Consider the following 19,363-nt stretch of genomic DNA (forward strand, 5'->3'; position numbering starts at 1 on the left):
TGTGTGTGTGTGTGTGAACTCCTTTCGCTCTTTTACGGGATGGATATACTTTCATTGAAAAAAGATGAAGCAACACACAGCCGAAGGTGGGCAGGAACAGCAAGAAAGAAAGGCAAAGAACAAAGCAGTTTTAATGGAGGCATGATGGCACGGTGGTTAGCATTGCTGCCTCACAGGGTTCAATTCCGGCCTCGGGTCACTGTCTGTGCAGAGTTTGCAGATTTGCCTCCTGTCTGTGTGGGTTTCCTCCGGGTGCTCCAGTTTCCTCCCACACTCCAAAGATGTGCAGGTTAGGTTGATTGGCCATGATAAATTGATCCTAGTGTCAAGGGATTAGCAGGGTAAATATGTGGGGCTACAGGAATAGGGCTTGGGTGGGATTGTGGTCGGTGCAGACTCAATGGGCCGAATGGCCCCCTTCTGCACTGTATTCACAGAGTCACAGAGTCACAGAGGTTCACAGCATGGAAACAGGCCCTTCGGCCCAACTTGTCCATGCCGCCCAGTTTTTACCACTAAGCTCGTCCCAATTGCCCACATTTGGCTTATATCCCTCTATACCCATCTTACGCATGTAACCGTCTAAATGCATTATTAAAGACAAAATTGTACCCGCCTCTACTACTACCTCTGGCAGCTTGTCCCAGACACTCAACACCCTCAGTGAAAAAATTGCCCCTCTGGGCTCTTTTATATCTCTCCCCTCTCACCTTGAACCTATGCCCTCTAGTTTTAGACTCCCCTATCTTTGGGAAAAGATATTGATTGATCTATGCCCCTCATTATTTTATAGACCTCTATAAGATCACCCTGAGCCCCCTACACTCCAGGGGAAAAACTCCCAGCCTCTCCTTATAATTCAAAACATCTAGTCCCTGTAGCATCCTAGTAAATCTTTTCTGTACTCCTTCTAGTTTGATAATATCCTTTCTATAAAGTGACCAAAACTGCACACAGTATCCCACTTATCACTGGTAAATGTTTAAAAATGTAAATAAAAGCATCAGGGTTTCAAATAGGCATTTCATTTAATGTTTCTTACTTACTCAATTACCAAAGTCTCGATTCTATGGATTCTATGGAATGAAAGCAAATTTGAACTGTAACTGGGCTCTGGCAAAATAGAGAACAGTAAGCTTTCATAGCAACACTGCTACAAACTTCACCAGATATTCCATCTCCAGTCACTCCTGTAAACAAATCTTCCAATTCCTACTGAACTTGAGAATGCTTCTACTGTCCAGTATCCAATTAAATTAGACGATACCATGGCACGGTGATTAGCACTGCTGCCTCACAGCTCCATGGGAGCCGGATTCAATTCCGGCCTCAGGTGACTGTCTGTGTGGAGTTTGCACATTCTCCCTGTGTCTGTGTAGGTTTCCTCCGGGTGCTCCGGTTTCCTCCCGCACTCCAAAAATGTGCCAGTTAGGTGGATTGGCCCTGCTAAATTGCCCCTTAGTGCCAGGGGGGTTAGCAGGTTAAATACAATGAGTTACGGGATAGGGGCTGGGGTGGGATTGTTGTCAGTGCAGGCTCAATGGGCTGAATGGCCTCTTTCTGCGCTGTTGGGATTCTATGATTCTATGATTCTAAATAATGGCATCGCGCCAAAAGGATGACATTACGTCCCCTCTGTTGTAAATGCTGCACTGTAAGCACACATTCCCTATCACATTCTTACTCCCAGCTTTGCTTTTTCTTAATTCTTTCATGGTATCTGGGTGACATGTGGGCAAGGCCAGCATTTATTATCTATCTCTAATAGCCCCTGAACTGAGTGGCTTGCTGGGCCATTTCAGAGGTAGTCACGATGTGGAGATGCCGGCGTTGGACTGGGGTAAAACTCTTACCATTTCAGAGGGGCAGTTAAGAGTCAGACACTTTGCTGGGGATCTCAAGTCACATGCAGGCCGGGACAGACCAGGTAAGGATGGTAGATTCCTTTCCCTGAAAGGACATTGGTGTGAACCAGGTGGGTTTTTATGAAAACAAAACCATGGTGCTTTTTTACTCAGATGGTCTGGAATGCACTGCCTGGGAGGGTGGTGGATGAGTACTTGGCACGCCATAACATTCAAGGCTATGGACCAAGTGCTGGCAAGTGGGATTAGGTGGGTAGGTCAGGGCATTTCATAATAAATGCAGGGGTTCAAATGTTTTAGTCGAAGTAGGGAAGGAGGTAGAAGAGGGGGAGGGGTAGCATTATTGGTCAGAGATTGTATCACAGTGTCAGAGAGGAGGTTTGATGAGGACTTATCTGTTGAGGTAGTATGGGCGGAGATTAGAAATAGGAGAGGAGAGGTCACCCTGTTGGGAGTCTTTTATAGACCTCCTAAAAGTTCTAGAGAGGTTGAGGAAAGGATTGCGGAGTCAATCCTGCTGAGGAGTGAAAGTAATAGGGCAATTGTTATGGGGGATTTTAACTTGACTAATATTGACTGGAATTGTTATAGCTCTAGCTCGTTAGAGGGGTCAGTTTTTGTTCAAAGCGTGCAGGAAGGTTTTTTGACTCAGTATGTAGACAGGCCAACTAGAGGTGAGGCTATATTGGATCTGGTGCTGGGAAATGAGCCAGACCAGGTGCTAGACTTGGAAGTTGGTGTGCATTTTGGTGATAGTGACCACAATTCGGTTACGTTCACCTTAGTGATGGAAAGGGATAGGCATGAACCTCGGGCCAGTGGTTTTAGCTGGGGGAAGGGTAATTATGAGGCTATTAGGAGAGAATTAGGAAACATAGGTTGGACTAGGAGATTACAGGGACTGGGAACGTCCGACATGTGGAGTTTTTTCAAGGAGCAGCTACTGCGAGTCTGTGATAGGTATGTCCCTGTCAGGCAAGGAGGAATTGGTAGGGCTAGGGAACCGTGGTGCACCAAAAAAGTTTCTTTGTTGGTTAAAAAGAAAAAGGAGGCTTATGTTCGGATGAGACGTGAGCACTCGGGTAGTGCACTAGAAAGCTTTAGATTGGCTAAGAGGGAGTTGAAGAGCGAGCTTAGAAGGGCTAAAAGGGGACATGAGAAGACTTTGGCGGATAGGGTTAAAGAGAATCCTAAGGCGTTCTATAGGTATGTCAAGAACAGAAGGTTGGTTAGGGCAAGTTTAGGGCCAGTTATGGATGGCAGAGGGAAGTTATGTGTGGAACCGGAGGAGATTGGTGAAGCATTGAACCAATATTTCTCTTCGGTGTTCACGCAAGGGGACATGAATATAGCTGAGGAGGACACTGGGTTGCAAGGGAGTAGAATAGACAGTATTACAGTTGATAAGGAGGATGTGCAGGATATTCTGGAGGGTCTGAAAATAGATAAATCCCCTGGTCCGGATGGGATTTATCCAAGGATTCTCTGGGAGGCAAGAGAAGTGATTGCAGAGCCTCTGGCTCTGATCTTCAGGTCGTCGTTGGCCTCTGGTATAGTACCAGAAGATTGGAGGTTAGCGAATGTTGTCCCATTGTTTAAGAAGGGGAACAGAGACTTCCCCGGGAATTATAGACCGGTGAGTCTCACTTCTGTTGTCGGCAAGATGTTGGAAAAAATTATAAGGGATAGGATTTATAGTTATTTGGAGAGTAATGAATTGATAGGTGATAGTCAGCATGGTTTTGTGGCAGGTAGGTCGTGCCTTACTAACCTTATTGAGTTTTTTGAGAAAGTGACCAAGGAGGTGGATGGGGGCAAGGCAGTGGACGTGGTATATATGGATTTTAGTAAGGCGTTTGATAAGGTTCACCATGGTAGGCTTCTGCAGAAAATGCAGATGTATGGGATTGGGGGTGATCTAGGAAATTGGATCAGGAATTGGCTAGCGGATAGGAAACAGAGGGTGGTGGTTGATAGTAAATATTCATCATGGAGTGCGGTTACAAGTGGTGTACCTCAGGGATCTGTTTTGGGGCCACTGCTGTTTGTAATATTTATTAATGATCTGGATGAGGGTATAGTTGGGTGGATTAGCAAATTTGCTGATGACACCAAAGTCGGTGGTGTGGTAGACAGTGAGGAAGGGTGTCGTAGTTTGCAGGAAGACTTAGACAGGTTGCAAAGTTGGGCCGAGAGGTGGCGGATGGAGTTTAATGCGGAGAAGTGTGAGGTAATTCACTTTGGTAGGAATAACAGATGTGTTGAGTATAGGGCTAACGGGAGGACTTTGAATAGTGTGGAGGAGCAGAGGGATCTAGGTGTATGTGTGCATAGATCCCTGAAAGTTGGGAATCAAGTAGATAAGGTTGTTAAGAAGGCATATGGTGTCTTGGCGTTTATTGGTAGGGGGATTGAATTTAGGAGTCGTAGCGTTATGTTGCAACTGTACACAACTCTGGTGCGGCCGCACTTGGAGTACTGTGTGCAGTTCTGGTCCCCACATTACAGGAAGGATGTGGAGGCTTTGGAGAGGGTGCAGAGGAGGTTTACCAGGATGTTGCCTGGTATGGAGGGGAGATCCTATGAGGAGAGGCTGAGGGATTTGGGATTGTTTTCGCTGGAAAGGCGGCGGCTAAGAGGGGATCTTATTGAAACATATAAGATGATTAGAGGTTTAGATAGGGTGGATAGTGATAGCCTTTTTCCTCTGATGGAGAAATCCAGCACGAGGGGGCATGGCTTTAAATTGAGGGGGGGTAGTTATAGAACCGATGTCAGGGGTAGGTTCTTTACCCAGAGGGTGGTGAGGGATTGGAATGCCCTGCCAGCATCAGTAGTAAATGCGCCTAGTTTGGGGGCGTTTAAGAGATCCGTAGATAGGTTCATGGACGAAAAGAAATTGGTTTAGGTTGGAGGGTCACAGTTTTTTTTTTTAACTGGTCGGTGCAACATCGTGGGCCGAAGGGCCTGTTCTGCGCTGTAATGTTCTATGTTCTATGTTCTATGTTCTATGCGTCGATGCAGATGCGATGGGCCGAAGGGCCTCTTCTGCTCTGTAGCATTCTGTGATTCTGTGATTTGAACCCATATTCCCAGGGCATTCGCATGGGCCACAAGTCTGGTGGCATTACCACTATGGCACCATCTTCCTTTAATGCAGAACTGGAAATTACTCTAGTGACATGAAACATAATTGTGAACCCACCAAAGGAGAGAGAGGCCTTGGTGGTGGGGGGAAAGGCCATTGAGGGGGAATGAGAGGAGGTTGGCAGTGTCACGGGTGGGCGGTGGGTGAAGTCTGATGGCCAGGGGTTGGCTGGACAGACATTCTGTGTCCAACAGTTCTGTGGAAAGGTACTTACTTCCTAATCCAGTATCATTAACCTTAGTTTAACAGGAAGCTCGACCAGCCAGAGATAAGTTTAAAATTATAAACACAAATGAATATGCAGCCTTATTAGAACATTAAAAGGACCAAACCTGCCTGGAGTAAGTTAATCACTCATTGAATTTCCCAGACCATTGCCGTGTAATCCTTACCCAGATGCCGAGAAGAAAAGGAAAGCGTACAAAAGGCTCAGAGAGCTTGGCGAAGATAGGGATTTAGAAGAGTATACGGCTTGTAGGGAGGGACTAAAGAAGGAAATTAGGAGAGCCAGAAGGGGTCACGAGAAGGCCCTGGCAGGTAGGATTAAGGAGAACCCTAAGGCGTTCTATAAATATGTGAAGAGTAAAAGGATGAGACGTGACGGAATAGGGCCGATAAAAGGTGAAGGCGGGAAAGTCTGTACGGAACCAGTAGAAATGGCAGAGGTGCTCAATGAGTATTTTGCCTCGGTTTTCACAGAGGAGAAGGACCTGGGTGGATGTACTGCGGGCGTGCGGTGGACTGAAAGGATTGAGTATGTGGACTTTAAGAAAGAGGTTGTGCTGGAATCTTTGAATGGCAGCAAGATAGATAAGTCGCCGGGTCCGGATGGGATGTACCCCAGGTTACTGTGGGAGGCGAGGGAAGAGATTGCAGAGCCTCTGGCGATGATCTTTGCGTCATCGAGGGAGACGGGAGAGGTGCCGGAGGATTGGAGGATTGCGGATGTGGTTCCTATTTTCAAGAAGGGGAATAGGGATAGCCCAGGTAATTACCGACCGGTGAGTCTAACCTCAGTGGTTGGTAAGCTGATGGAGAAGATCCTGAGGGACAGGATATATGAGCATTTAGAGAGGTTTAGTATGCTCAAGAATACTCAGCATGGCTTTGTCAAGGGCAGATCGTGCCTTACGAGCCTGGTGGAGTTCTTCGAAAATGTGACTAAACACATTGACGAAGGGAAGGCGGTAGATGTGGTTTATATGGATTTTAGCAAGGCATTCGATAAGGTCCCCCATGCAAGGCTTCTCGAAAAAGTGAGAGGGCATGGGATCCAAGGGGCTGCTGCCCTGTGGATCCAGAACTGGCTTGCCCAAAGGGGGAAGAGAGTGGGTATAGATGGGTCTTTTTCTAAATGGAGGTCGGTCACCAGTGGTGTGCCCCAGGGATCTGTTCTGGGACCCTTGCTGTTTGTCATTTTCATAAATGACCTGGATGAGGAAGCGGAGGGATGGGTTGGTAAGTTTGCCAACGACACTAAGGTTGGTGGGGTTGTGGATAGTCTGGAGGGATGTCAGAAGTTACAGAGGGACATAGATAGGATGCAAGACTGGGCGGACAAGTGGCAGATGGACTTCAACCCAGATAAATGCGTCGTGGTCCATTTTGGTAGGTCAAATGGGATGAAGGAGTACAATATAAAGGGAAAGACTCTTAGTACTGTAGAGGATCAGAAGGACCTTGGGGTCCGGGTCCATAGGACTCTAAAATCGGCCCCACAGGTGGAGGAGGTGGTTAAGAAGGCGTATGGTGTGCTGGCCTTTATCAATCGAGGGATTGAGTTTAGGAGTCCGGGGATAATGATGCAGCTATATAAGACCCTCGTCAGACCCCACTTGGAGTACTGTGCTCAGTTCTGGTCGCCTCACTACAGGAAGGATGTGGAAAACATTGAAAGGGTGCAGAGGAGATTGACAAGGATGTTGCCTGGATTGAGTGGCATGCCTTATGAGGATAGGCTGAGGGAGCTCGGTCTTTTCTCCTTGGAGAGACGAAGGATGAGAGGAGACCTAATAGAGGTGTATAAGATGTTGAGAGCATAGATCGGGTGGACTCTCAGAGGCTTTTTCCCAGGGTGGAAATGTCTGCTACGAGAGGACACAGGTTTAGGGTGCTGGGGGGTAGGTGCAGGGGAGATGTTAGGGGTAAGTTTTTCACACAGAGGGTGGTGGGCGAGTGGAATCGGCTGCCATCAGTGGTGGTGGAGGCGAACTCAATAGGGTCTTTTAAGAGACTCCTGGATGAGTACATGGAGCTTAATAGGATGGAGGGTTATAGGTAGGTCTAGAAGATAGGGATGTGTTCGGCACAACTTGTGGGCCGAAGGGCCTGTTTGTGCTGTAGTTTTTCTATGTTCTATGTTTTATGCCCCGGGCACCTTGGAGGTACTTCTGAATTACACTGCCCTGGAGCTCAGAGATCCCAGGCTATAACAAGTTCTCCTGAAATGGAATATATAAAATGCAGAGTTTGTTGAACAGAAATTAGCATCCCTGGACTTGTACTCCCTTTGAGATTTTCAACTCCGATTTCAGCTTCTCTGCTGTTTGGCCATTCACACCTTCTATTCTCTCTATGGACTGCCGTTAGCAGCCCTTTCCTCTTGTTTTTGTGGCTCTGACTCATCTTTCATTCCGTCACCCTACAGTATAAATATCTCCCACTTTCTAAGCCTTTGAGCATTGACAAAGGGCCATCTGGACTCGAAATGTCAGCTCTTTTCTCTTCTTAGAGATGCTGCCAGATCTGCTGAGATTTTCCAGCATTTTCTCTTTTGATTTGGCTTTTAGTTTTTTTTTCAATATTGGTTGTATAGTGGGTAAAATCCATGCAGAACCATAAAACGATGCTCGAACTGCCAGCCTATTTAATAACTGTTTGTGAGCACAGTTTGAGGAAGTGCCGAAGATGATTGATGAGGATAGGGCAGTGAATGTTGTATACATGGACTTCAGTAAGGCCTTTGACAAGGTCCCTCATGGTAGACTGGTGCAGAATGTGAAGTCGCATGGGATCAGAGGTGAGCTGGCAAGATGGAGACAGAACTGGCTCGGTCATAGAGTTAACCTGGTGTTGTGAGACTTCTTACCTCAGTCATAGAAAACAGGGTAGCAGTGGAAGGGTGTGTTTCTGAATGGAGGACTGTGACAAGTGGCATTCCTCAGGGATCAGTGCTGGGACCTTTGCTGTTTGTAATATATATAAATGATTTGGAGGAAAATGTAACTGCTTTGATTAGTAAGTTTGCGGACAACACAAAGGTTGGTGGATTTGCGGATAGAGATGAGGATCATCAGAGGATACAGCAGGATATAGATAGGTTGGAGACTTAGGCGGAGAGATGGCAGATGGAGTTTAATCCTTAAATGTGAGGTAATGCATTTTGGAAGGTCTAATACAGATAGGAAATATACAGTAAATGGCAGAACCCTTAAGAGTATTGATAGGCAGAGGGATCTGGGTGTATAGGTACACAGGTCACTGAAAGTGGCAATGCAGGTGGAGAAGGTAGTCAAGAAGGCATACAGCATGCTTGACTTCATCAGCCGGGACATTGAGCTTAGAAATTGGCAAATCATGTTGCAGCTTTATAGAACCTTAGTTAGGCCGCACTTGGAATACAGTGTTCAATTCTGGTCGCCACATTACCAGAGGGATGTGGAGGCTTTGGAGAGGGTACAGAAAAGATTTACCAGGGTGTTGCCTGGTATAGAGGGCATTCGCTGTGAGGAGAGTTGGAGAAACTTGGTCTGTTCTCACTGGAACAACAGAGGTTGAGGGGTGACCTGATAGAAGTCAACAAGATTATGAGGGGCATGTACAGAGTGGATAGTCAGAAGCTTTTTCCCAGGGTGGAAGAGTCAATTATGAGGGGGCATAGGTTTAAGATGCGAGGAGCAAGGTTTGAAGGAGATGTACGAGGCAAGTTTTTTACACAGAGGGTGGTGGGTGCCTGGAACTTGCTGCCGGGGGAGATAGTGGAAGCAGATACCATAGTGACTTTTAAGGGGTGTCTTGACAAATACATGAATAGGATGGGAATGGAGGGATATGGTCCCCGGAAGAGTAGAAAGTTTTAGTTCAGTCGGGCAGCATGGTCGCGTAATCTTGGAGGGCCGAAGGGCTTGTTCCTGTGCTGTAATTTTCTTTGTTCTTTGTTCACCCTTGGCAAGTGCTGACTTTCAGAGTCTATTGTCAATGCAAAACTTTGAAAAGCGCTGGAGTTCTCAAATGCATCATAACATTGATTAAACCTGAAAGTGCCTTTTGGGTTAATGGCAGTGCATGCATATCAGGGGTAAACTCCATGAAAACAACTGAGAAGCTTATCTTTAAAGCTAAACTACACTGTTTTGACATACTGACTGTCAGATAAGATTGTGTTTGTTCTTTTTGTTTGAAGCCCCTCTCTGTCTGTATGTTGTTCCGTGGTGGAATCTGCCACATTTTGAGTAGTTTGTATGCTGGATTTGTTAGCAAAGACATCATTTAACCTGACTCAGCTCACTCCCATCCCCTCTTATGCACTCAAATGTCATTTTGCAAAACCACTGATTTTAAACAGCCTGCAATTAGCTTGTCCTCTCGCTAAATATGCCAAAAAACATGAAAGTACAATCACGATTGATTTTAAATAAACTTCAGTAATTTCCATGAGGACCACCAGGACTGCCTGGAATTTCTAAAATGTTATTAGTTTAAGAAAATGGCTGACTGTCGTGTTGGTTCTGATGATTTGGAAATAAAATGAAGAAGTTTTTGAATGCTGCTGAGGGGAGTTCTTTCAGCATGCGTGAACTGAGGCTGCTTATTTGATCAGAGAAACAAAGGATTGGACTTAACCCTACATCACTCCAAAGCATCTTGTCAGTGGGAGTTGGGTTGGGTTCGGATTGTCAGTGGGAATTGGGTTGGGTTCGGACTGTCAGTGGGAGTTGGGTTGGATTAGGATTGTCAGTGGGAGTTGGGTTGGGTTCGGATTGTCAGTGGGAGTTGGGTTGGGTTCGGATTGTCAGTGGGAGTTGGGTTGGGTTCGGATTGTCAGTGGGAGTTGGGTTGGGTTCGGACTGTCAGTGGGAGTTGGGTTGGATTAGGATTGTCAGTGGGAGTTGGGTTGGGTTCGGATTGTCAGTGGGAATTGGGTTGGTTTCGGATTGTCAGTGGGAGTTGGGTTGGGTTCGGATTGTCAGTGGGAGTTGGGTTGGGTTCGGACTGTCAGTGGGAGTTGGGTTGGGTTCGGATTGTCAGTGGGAGTTGGGTTGGGTTCGGACTGTCAGTGGGAATTGGGTTGGTTTCGGATTGTCAGTGGGAGTTGGGTTGGGTTCGGATTGTCAGTGGGAGTTGGGTTGGGTTCGGACTGTCAGTGGGAGTTGGGTTGGATTAGGATTGTCAGTGGGAGTTGGGTTGGGTTCGGATTGTCAGTGGGAGTTGGGTTGGGTTCGGATTGTCAGTGGGAATTGGGTTGGGTTCGGATTGTCAGTGGGAGTTCGATTGGATTGGTGGAGGATTTGTAAAACATATTTTGCAAACTTTTACATGTTAAAGAGCTGAACCAAACATATCTGTGCAGTTGTGCCAATGTAAGTGCCTGGGAAGCATTTTTGGGTGGAACAGAACGAACACTGATGAGTTTACTAATGCTTCCCTCCTTCCCCCCCTCCCCATTTCATTGAGAATAGAAGGGCAAAATTGTTTAGCTGTTTCTCTATTCTGCATGAGTACAAATAGCCTCCAATTCCATTACATGGATATGTATTGAACCAAGTGGTCATAATATTGTCCGCCTACTCTCAACAAAAACTATCTTCACTCCATCCACAGCTGCCTGATGCCAAACAGGACATGTCCCAAGAATCATATCTGGAACAGTTTTTTATGTCGATGTGTGAAACAACATGATTTCAGCAGCTTTCTGCCCTCTAAGAGTGACTCAGGTTAGTGGATTTGTTTTACTCATTGGTTCATTTGTTGAACAGGTAACGATAAAGGTGCGTGTTGGACATGATGCATCCTGGCTCAACACAAGTCGATTCTGATTGGCTGTGGTGTTGGCATAGAGAAACCAACAGGGAACCAAAGGCTCCCTCAGCTCCCAGATAATTCAAAAATGGCGCAAAGCTGAAACATAGCCAGGGATCCATTCTCTGCAAACAAGAGTATGTTCAAACCTTGGGCCTTTTTTGAATCACCCAGGAGCTTGGGGACTTACCAATTCTCCATGAGGATGCATTCTCCATGACGATGTCTTCTCCATGATGATGCCTTCTCTATTACAATGCCTTGGCCAATCAAAGTTGACTTGCAAACTCATCAGCACCCTTTTTCTCCTGCGGTGTGAATTGTTGTGACAGTTTGAAATTTGGCATTCTTGCATTTGTCCTGATGAACAAGGAACAAGAAAAGTACAGCACAGGAACAGGCTCTTCGGCCCTTGCCGATTATGATGCCTGAACTAAATTTTTAAAAGCCTTCTGCCTTTACTCAGTCCATATCCCTCTATTCCCTCCCTACTCATGTACCCATCCAGATGCCTCTTAAATGTTGCTAATGTGCCTGCTTCCACCATATCCTCTGGCAGCATGTTCCAGGTACCTACCACTCTCTGCGTGAAAAAAGTGGAAGTCAGGAAGCTTAAGACCACGGGGGGAATTTTACCATTTTGAGTCTAAGTGCCGGATCTGGGCGTCAAATAGATCCGCGCCTGGAATCCTCTTTCCAGCGCGCCCATACACGTTTTGCCGGCTCCGGCCCGATCCGCGCTGTGTGCGGGGCTTAGCGCTGGCGGACCGATCGGAGCTCTGAACTGCGCATGCGCAGTTCGAAACAAATCTGACAGCGCGCCTGGGCGCAAAAAATAAAGCAGAAAGCGGAAAGGGCGGCTCACTGACGTTCATCCTCTGGTCGGGGTGGGGGGGCGGGGGGTCCGAGGGGAGGGGGTGTGACCGATCATCCCCTGGGAGTGGAGGGGGTGGAGAGGGGATGTGACGTATCATCCCCTGGGGGGGAGGGGGGGGGGGGGGAGGAGGAGAGGGGGTGTGACCAATCATCCCCTGGGGGGGGGGGGGGCGGGGGAGGTGAGGGGGTGTGATGTATCATCCCCTGGGGCGGAGGAGAGAGGGTGTGACGTCTCATCCCCATCCATCTTTCCCATTCTCTCACACCTGCAGGGAAGAGTAATCTGTGGCTGGTAGTGTACCAGTGATGGTGCCAGGAGGGATCGGCCGCAGACAGGCAGAGGAACCTCCCCGACCAGAGGATGAGACGTCATACCCCCTCTCCCCCACCCCCCAGGGGATGAGACATCACACCCCCTCTCCTCCCCCCCACCCACCCGCCCAGGGGATGATACGTCACACCCCCTCTCTTCCTCCCACCCCCCTCCCGCCCCGACCAGAGGATGACCTGGGTCAGAGAGCCGTTGCAGTCTCTGACCCCGCTCTTCGGAGGCTGCAGCGGCAACTTCAGACTTTTATTTTGCAGATCGGTAACAGCGCGGACGCGGATCGGGCCAGAAGACGGTAAAGTGGGATTTGGCGGTAGAGTTGGGCACGCGGTTCATTAAGTCAATTTAAATGCATGCAAATGCATTTAAATCGTCAGGCCGCCCAATTTGCGCGCGGGCCGAATCGGGTGTCGGTAAAGCTGCGATCTGCTCGGAATCGGGTGCAGATCGCGGTCTAGGCCCGACACCCAACTTTACCGCGATTTCGCGCCCAAAGTTTTGGTAAAATCAGGCCCCACATGTCTCTCTTTTCCGTAATGTTCAGATTATACTTCAGCTCCCCGTAAACTTCTAATTTTCTTCTTTCACTGCTTTGCTCTTACCTTCTCATTTCATCTTCATTTGCTTTTATTTTTTAACATCTTTTAATCTTCAGCTGCAGCATTTCACCCCATAGTGTTATTTGTCCTGTGTCACTCACTAACCTGACCTGTGGTTCCTTTCATTCATCCTCATAGAATAATAGAATCAAAGAATCTACAGTACAGAAGGAGACCATTTGGCCCATCAAGCCTGCAATGACCACAATCCCACCCAGGCCCTATCCCCACAACCCCATATATTTACCCTTCTAACCCCCCTAATATTCAGGGGCAATTTATCATGGCCAATCAACCTAACCCGCACATCTTTGGACTGTGGGAAGAAACCGGAGCACCCGGAGGAAACCCACGCAGACACGGGGAGAACGTGTAAACTCCACACAGACAGTGACCTGAGGCCGGAATTGAATCTGCGTCCCTAGCGCTGTGAGGGAGCAGTGCTAAGCGCTGTGCCACCATGCCACCCTCATCACTGACATGCCCTTTCCCTCCCGACCTCCTACTCTCTCAACGAGAAACCTTTCAGCCTTACGATCTGCTGCTGTCCCTTTTCACCCTTTGACTCTGCCCTCTTGATATTTGGCTTCTTTTTGCATCTAAATCATTCCTTCCCCCAACAGCTGTGACCGGAGTATTTCCCAGAGATTTTAATCTTTCTTCTTTATTTTAAGTATATCGGGGATTGCTCTGCTTTGCCAAAGTCAATACTCAAATATTATTTTGCCATAGCTTGCACCACCAGGATTAGCTGGCAAGCGATTCATTAATTCGCCCGCAGGTACTTAGAACCTGTTCCGGTCGCAGTGTCACACAGATAAGTTATCAGGCTGTTCAATAGGGTTGAATATAATAGAAAATATCTCAGGCTTCCATGGGGCGTAAGAACCATTTGTTGGCAGGGAAACACTAATGGTTACAATTTGCGTATTTTGGTAAGTCGGATTCAGTTTACTCAGATGCTTTGACTGGCTTGGAGACAATTCCGGTACTTAACAGCTTTATCGATCATGCTGAGACTGAGTGATGCATAACAGCAACAGCTGTTAAAACAGCCCCGCCGCCAACTTCTGCTTTATCCTCTCTTTCTCCCTCTCCCTTTCTTTACTTCTTGCCATGGAGAGTTTCATTTTAATCACTGAGTCACTGGAACCAGAGGGTAAATATCTCCAGTCGATTGCTATAACCAAAGCAAGGGGCTGGGAGTGCTGGCAATCCGACTGGTGAAAATGCCTGCCACACCGGGCAGACAGCTCACTCTGGGGGGGAGCCTCACACCCGGCTGTAAGTGGCATCTGAGCCCACAGGGATACAACAGTGGACGTCCTGAAGAAAACACGTTGTAATAATCAGACCAATTTCAAGCAGACGCCCAGTAATCTGGCATCAACAGACTAAAATAGCCCCAGTGCAGTCAGTTGAATGGAAATTTCCATTGCGATGATTCCTGCCTTTTTTTTGGAACGATTTCACCCACCTCCCAAGGGTCATCCAGCACTGCACTCTGGCTAATGGGTTGTGGAGGAAATGCCCACAGTATCAACTTTAAGCTGACCACTAGCGACGTGTATCTACATTGCTTGTTGGTTGGCCAGAAGTGCAGGATGAGATTGGGACCCTATCTCACGGGGAATTATAATGGACCCACCAGCCCAACTCTGAGCGACACAGGGTCTTGATAGAGTAAGAAAGCAGAGGCTGTGGTAGTGAACAGGCATGTGTTAGCTGAGAGAGTGGTGGCAAAAAGTTCAATCATGGCTACCAAGTAGGAATTAAGTTGTTCTTTGAAAATTAAGAATTTGCAGGGTTACAGGGTGAAGGCTGAGGAGTGACACTGTAAGACCATAAGATATAGGAGCAGAATTAGGCCATTTGTCCCATCGAGTCTTCTCTGCCATTCAATCATGGCTGATATGTTTCTACTAGATGAATACTAGATGGATTGCACCTTCAAAGAGCCAGTGTAATATGATTGGCCGAATGGTCTCCTCTGTGCCGTAACTATTCTATGAGAAGGGTCAATAACCAGACAACACAAATTGGAGGTAAAGGAAAAAACGAGATATGAGGATTGTGTTTATTCAGCAATGACCTGGGATGCACTGCCTAAATGGATGATGTAAGCAGATCCCATAGTAACTCTCAAAAGAGATTACTTAAAGAGGAAAGGGAAGTCTGAGGGTGATGGATAAGGCAGGGGGTTTTGACTAATCTTTCAAAGAACAGACTTGACACAATGCACTAAATCTCCTCCTCCTGTGGCCTATAACTCATTGATTCAGCTTGGCCCCTCACCACAGTATTCCCAACAATTGAAAAGCATTGCATCAGGGGTAAGGATGAAACGCACTGATTTTGACCAAACAGCCTTTGATTACTGCTGAATTCGCCGGGGCTGAATCTTACAGGGAGGGCACAATTCCTGCTCTCCTGATCTTAACAACCAATCCTCAATGGTTTGCTGCTCACTCACTTCCCAGTGAAAACAGGGGGCAGCAAGGTTGCCTCACATCCTTTAAAAAGTACCTGGATGAGCACTTGGCACACCATAACATTCAAAGCTATGGGCCACGTGCTGGTAGATGGGATTAGATAGGAGTTCAGGTGTTCCTCTCGTGTCAGTACAGATTCGATGGGCCGAAGGGCCTCTTAGGTGCATTGGCCATGCTAAATCCTCCCTCCGTGTACCCAATCAGGCGCCGGAGTGTGGCGACCAGGGGATTTTCACAGTAACTTCATTGCAGTGATAATGTAAGCCTATTTGTGACACTAATAAATAAACTTTAATAAACTGTTGTACGCTATGATTCTATGGTGGGGACCCAGAGGTGCAAGCCCCAGTACGAGGTATGTGTTCCAGAAGGGCAACACTTACGGGGGAAGGCTACCCAGACCCAACTTTCCTTATGGCACCCAAAGGTACAAAACCTCCTATCATTGGAACGCAGGTCAATGTTTCAATTATCACCTCAACTCATTGAAGCTTCTGACTTTGAGACAAGAACTATCAACTAAGCCACAACTAATATTGCAATGCAGGTTGCACTTGATGTTGCGAAGAGACAATTTTTATTTGAGTTTTAATGAGCAGTAAATGGGAGATGTTTGGTTGGAGTAAATAGTGCGTCAACATATGAAACAGCTGGTTCCTGTTGGAACAGATTATTTCTTGAACTTAGCCCACACGAGAGAAAGCAAAAACAGTGAGATGACAAACCCTTCAGCCAGAATAAAACCCAGCAGCAAAAATAAACTTGCCAACAACAATTTGTCTTCAAACAGTTTTGACCTGAAAAATAAGCGGCCTTTCCATCATGCTGTGTTTTCTTCAGTAGTGTGGGCAATATCCCAGTCAAAGTGGGGGCTACATTAACAAGGGAGCTAGCTGCAAGATACTTTTGGCTGAAGTAAGATGTTTGAATGTTCCCTTCCGGAATAATGTAGTCTTTCTTCACTGAACAGCAAGATGCCAGTCCTTAACTGGGGAAAAAGCAACGGAAATGCAGTAATTGCCTCCAATGACAATCAGCAGCCAGGTCCTGAACAATAAACTGCACAGAGGTTCCATCCATCACTGTGCAGAGATGTCTGAACTGCCAAACACATTAGAACCAGAGTCTACTGCCATCTGTACGGCAGCCCAAGCTTGTGCCACTGCAAACCTATGAAGTGTCAAACGTTGGCACAGGTTTGATCTCAGTGTGAGAAGTTGGGAGCCCATAGAGTCTCACAAGCAACAGAACAGTTCTTAAACACTACTGGTCTCGAAACCAAGTTTAGTAATTATGAATACAGCGCACAGGGATTGAAAGTTAAAATTCTACTTGGCTTTGTAAGTGTCTTTCTTTTCATTGTGACCTTTATGCAGTTTAGGGATGTCATGTTCTGCTTTATTCACTTTGATCGCTTGATCCCCGCAGAAGCACAAACCAATATTTGAGCTGTGAAGAACATCTGCTTTGAATTTAAGCAGTCCTGTGATGACGCCATGACTAAAATCACGGACAAATGTTATTTTGCTTCAATCTTTTCAGTTGGAGTTACAGTGAGTTGAAGTACAGAGAGTACCAAGATGGTAGGGTAGTGAGTGGAACCTGGAAAAAGAACAATTAGAACAAAGAAAAGTACAGCACAGCAACAGGCCATTCGGCTCTCCAAGCCGTGCCAATCATGATGCCCTAACTAAACTAAAACAAAACTTTCTGCTCTTACTTGGTCCATATCTCTCTATTCCCTTCCTTTTCATGTACCCATCCAGATGCCTCTTAAATGTTGCTGATGTGTCTGCTTCCACCTCCTCCTCTGGCAGCGCGTTCCAGGCATCCACCACTCTCTGCGTGAAAAACTTCCCCCGCACATCTCGCTTAAACTTTCCCCCCTCTCACTTTGAACATGTGCCCCCTTGTAATTGACACTTCCACCCTGGGCAAAAGCCTCCGACTATCCACCCTGTCTATGCCTCTCATAGTTTTGTGGACCTCTATCAGGTCTCTTCTCAGCCTTTGCCTATCCAGTGAAAATAATCCTAGTTTATTCAATCTCTCCTCATCGCCAATGCCCTCGAGACCAGGCAACATCCTGGTGAACCTTCTTTGTGCTCTCTCCAAAGCTTCCACATCCTTCTGGTAGTGTGGTGACCAGAACTGCACGCAATACTCCAAATAACTGGTTGGATTGAACATTGGAGAGTCCACATAATTCTATATAACCATTTCATAGAATCATAGAAACCCTACAGTGCAGAAGGAGGCCATTCGGCCCATCGAGTCTGCACCGACCACAATCCCACCCAGGCCCTACCCCCACATATTTACCCGCTAATCCCTCTAACCTACGCATCTCAGGGGCAATTTTAACCTGGCCAATCAACCTAACCCACACATCTTTGAAAGATTCTACTCCATTAAACTCACAAAATTTATCCTGGAATTGCCGAAATTTATATTACTCTTGTCAGTCTGTCATAAACAGCAAAGATGTGGAGATGCCGGCGTTGGACTGGGGTAAACACAGTAAGATGTTTAACAATACCAGGTTCAAGTCCAACAGGTTTATTTGGTAGCAAAGGCCACACAAGCTTTCGGAGCCCCAAGCCCCTTCTTCAGGTGAGTGGGAATTCTGTTCACAAACAGGGCATATAAAGACACAAACTCAATTTACATGAATAATGGTTGGAATGCGAATACTTACAGCTAATCAAGTCTTTAAGATACAAACAATGTGAGTGGAGAGAGCATCAAGACAGGCTAAAGAGATGTGTATTGTCTCCAGACAAGACAGCCAGTGAAACTCTGCAGGTCCAGGCAGGCTGTGGGGATTACAAATAGTGTGACATGAACCCGTGAATGCACGGGCATTCGGCCTCTGATATTTGGGTAAGCGTTCTCCAAGGCGGCCTTCACGACACACGACGGCGCAGAGTCGCTGAGCAGAAACTGATAGCCAAGTTCCACACACATGAGGACGGCCTCAACCGGGATATTGGGTTCATGTCACACTATTTGTAATCCCCACAGCCTGCCTGGACCTGCAGAGTTTCACTGGCTGTCCTGTCTGGAGACAATACACATCTCCTTAGCCTGTCTTGATGCTCTCTCCACTCACATTGTTTGTATCTTAAAGTCTTGATTAGCTGTAAGTATTCGCATTCCAACCATTATTCATGTAAATTGAGTTTGTGTCTTTATATGCCCTGTTTGTGAACAGAATTCCCACTCACCTGAAGAAGGGGCTTGGGGCTCCGAAAGCTTGTGTGGCTTTTGCTACCAAATAAACCTGTTGGACTTTAACCTGGTGTTGTTAAACTTCTTACTGTATAAACAGCAAAGATACAGAGCTGATTTACTGAGTTCCTTGCTGCACAACCTTCTTGATTGTATACTGCAGAGTCTAGATTTTCCAGGTGACCTTGTTTTAATGCTGGTCAGCAAAGTTAGGCTCATCAAACTATTTCCAGAGCTTTGCACGTTCTCCCCGTGACTGCATGAGTTTTTTCCGGGTGCTCCGGTATCTTCCCATAGATTGGCCATGTTAAATAATTGCCCCTTCGTGTCAGGGGAAATTAGCAGCATAAATATGTGGGGTTACGGATATAGGGCCTGGTTGGGATTGTTGTCAGTCCAGGCTCGGTGGGCCAAATAGCCTCCTTCTGCAATGTAGCGATTCCATGATTCTATGAATAGTGGGGAGGATAGGATAAGTGACAAAGAAATAGGTTGTAAATAGTTCCTGAAAGAAGAAGGGAGAGGCTGACAGGTTTAGGGAGGGACTTCTACAGTTTAGGGCTTAGACACTGTGGGCATTGTATTAGATAGAACATAGAACATAGAACATTACAGCGCAGTACAGGCCCTTCGGCCCTCGATGTTGCGCCGACCTGTGAAACCAATCTAAAGTCCATCTAACCTACACTATTCCAATATCATCCATATGTTTATCCAATGACCATTTAAATGCCCTTAAAGATGGCAAGTCCACTACTGTTGCAGGCAGGGCACTCCACGCCCTTACTACTCTCTGAGTAAAGAAT

At 46.7% G+C, this 19,363-nt stretch overlaps 1 protein-coding gene across 1 annotated transcript in view; it reads left to right on the top strand.

Annotated features, from left to right (window-relative positions):
• vegfc (vascular endothelial growth factor c) overlaps nucleotides 1-19,363 on the top strand; it is an 80,254-nt gene that overhangs the window by 49,011 nt on the left and 11,880 nt on the right. Inside the window, exon 4 of the mRNA XM_078204971.1 lies at nucleotides 10,834-10,946. Within this exon, the coding sequence (XP_078061097.1) occupies nucleotides 10,834-10,946 (113 nt within the window). The remainder of the gene's footprint in view (nucleotides 1-10,833; nucleotides 10,947-19,363) is intronic.

Source organism: Mustelus asterias, unplaced genomic scaffold (genome assembly GCF_964213995.1).
Source record: "Mustelus asterias unplaced genomic scaffold, sMusAst1.hap1.1 HAP1_SCAFFOLD_531, whole genome shotgun sequence".
NCBI lineage: Eukaryota > Metazoa > Chordata > Chondrichthyes > Carcharhiniformes > Triakidae > Mustelus > Mustelus asterias.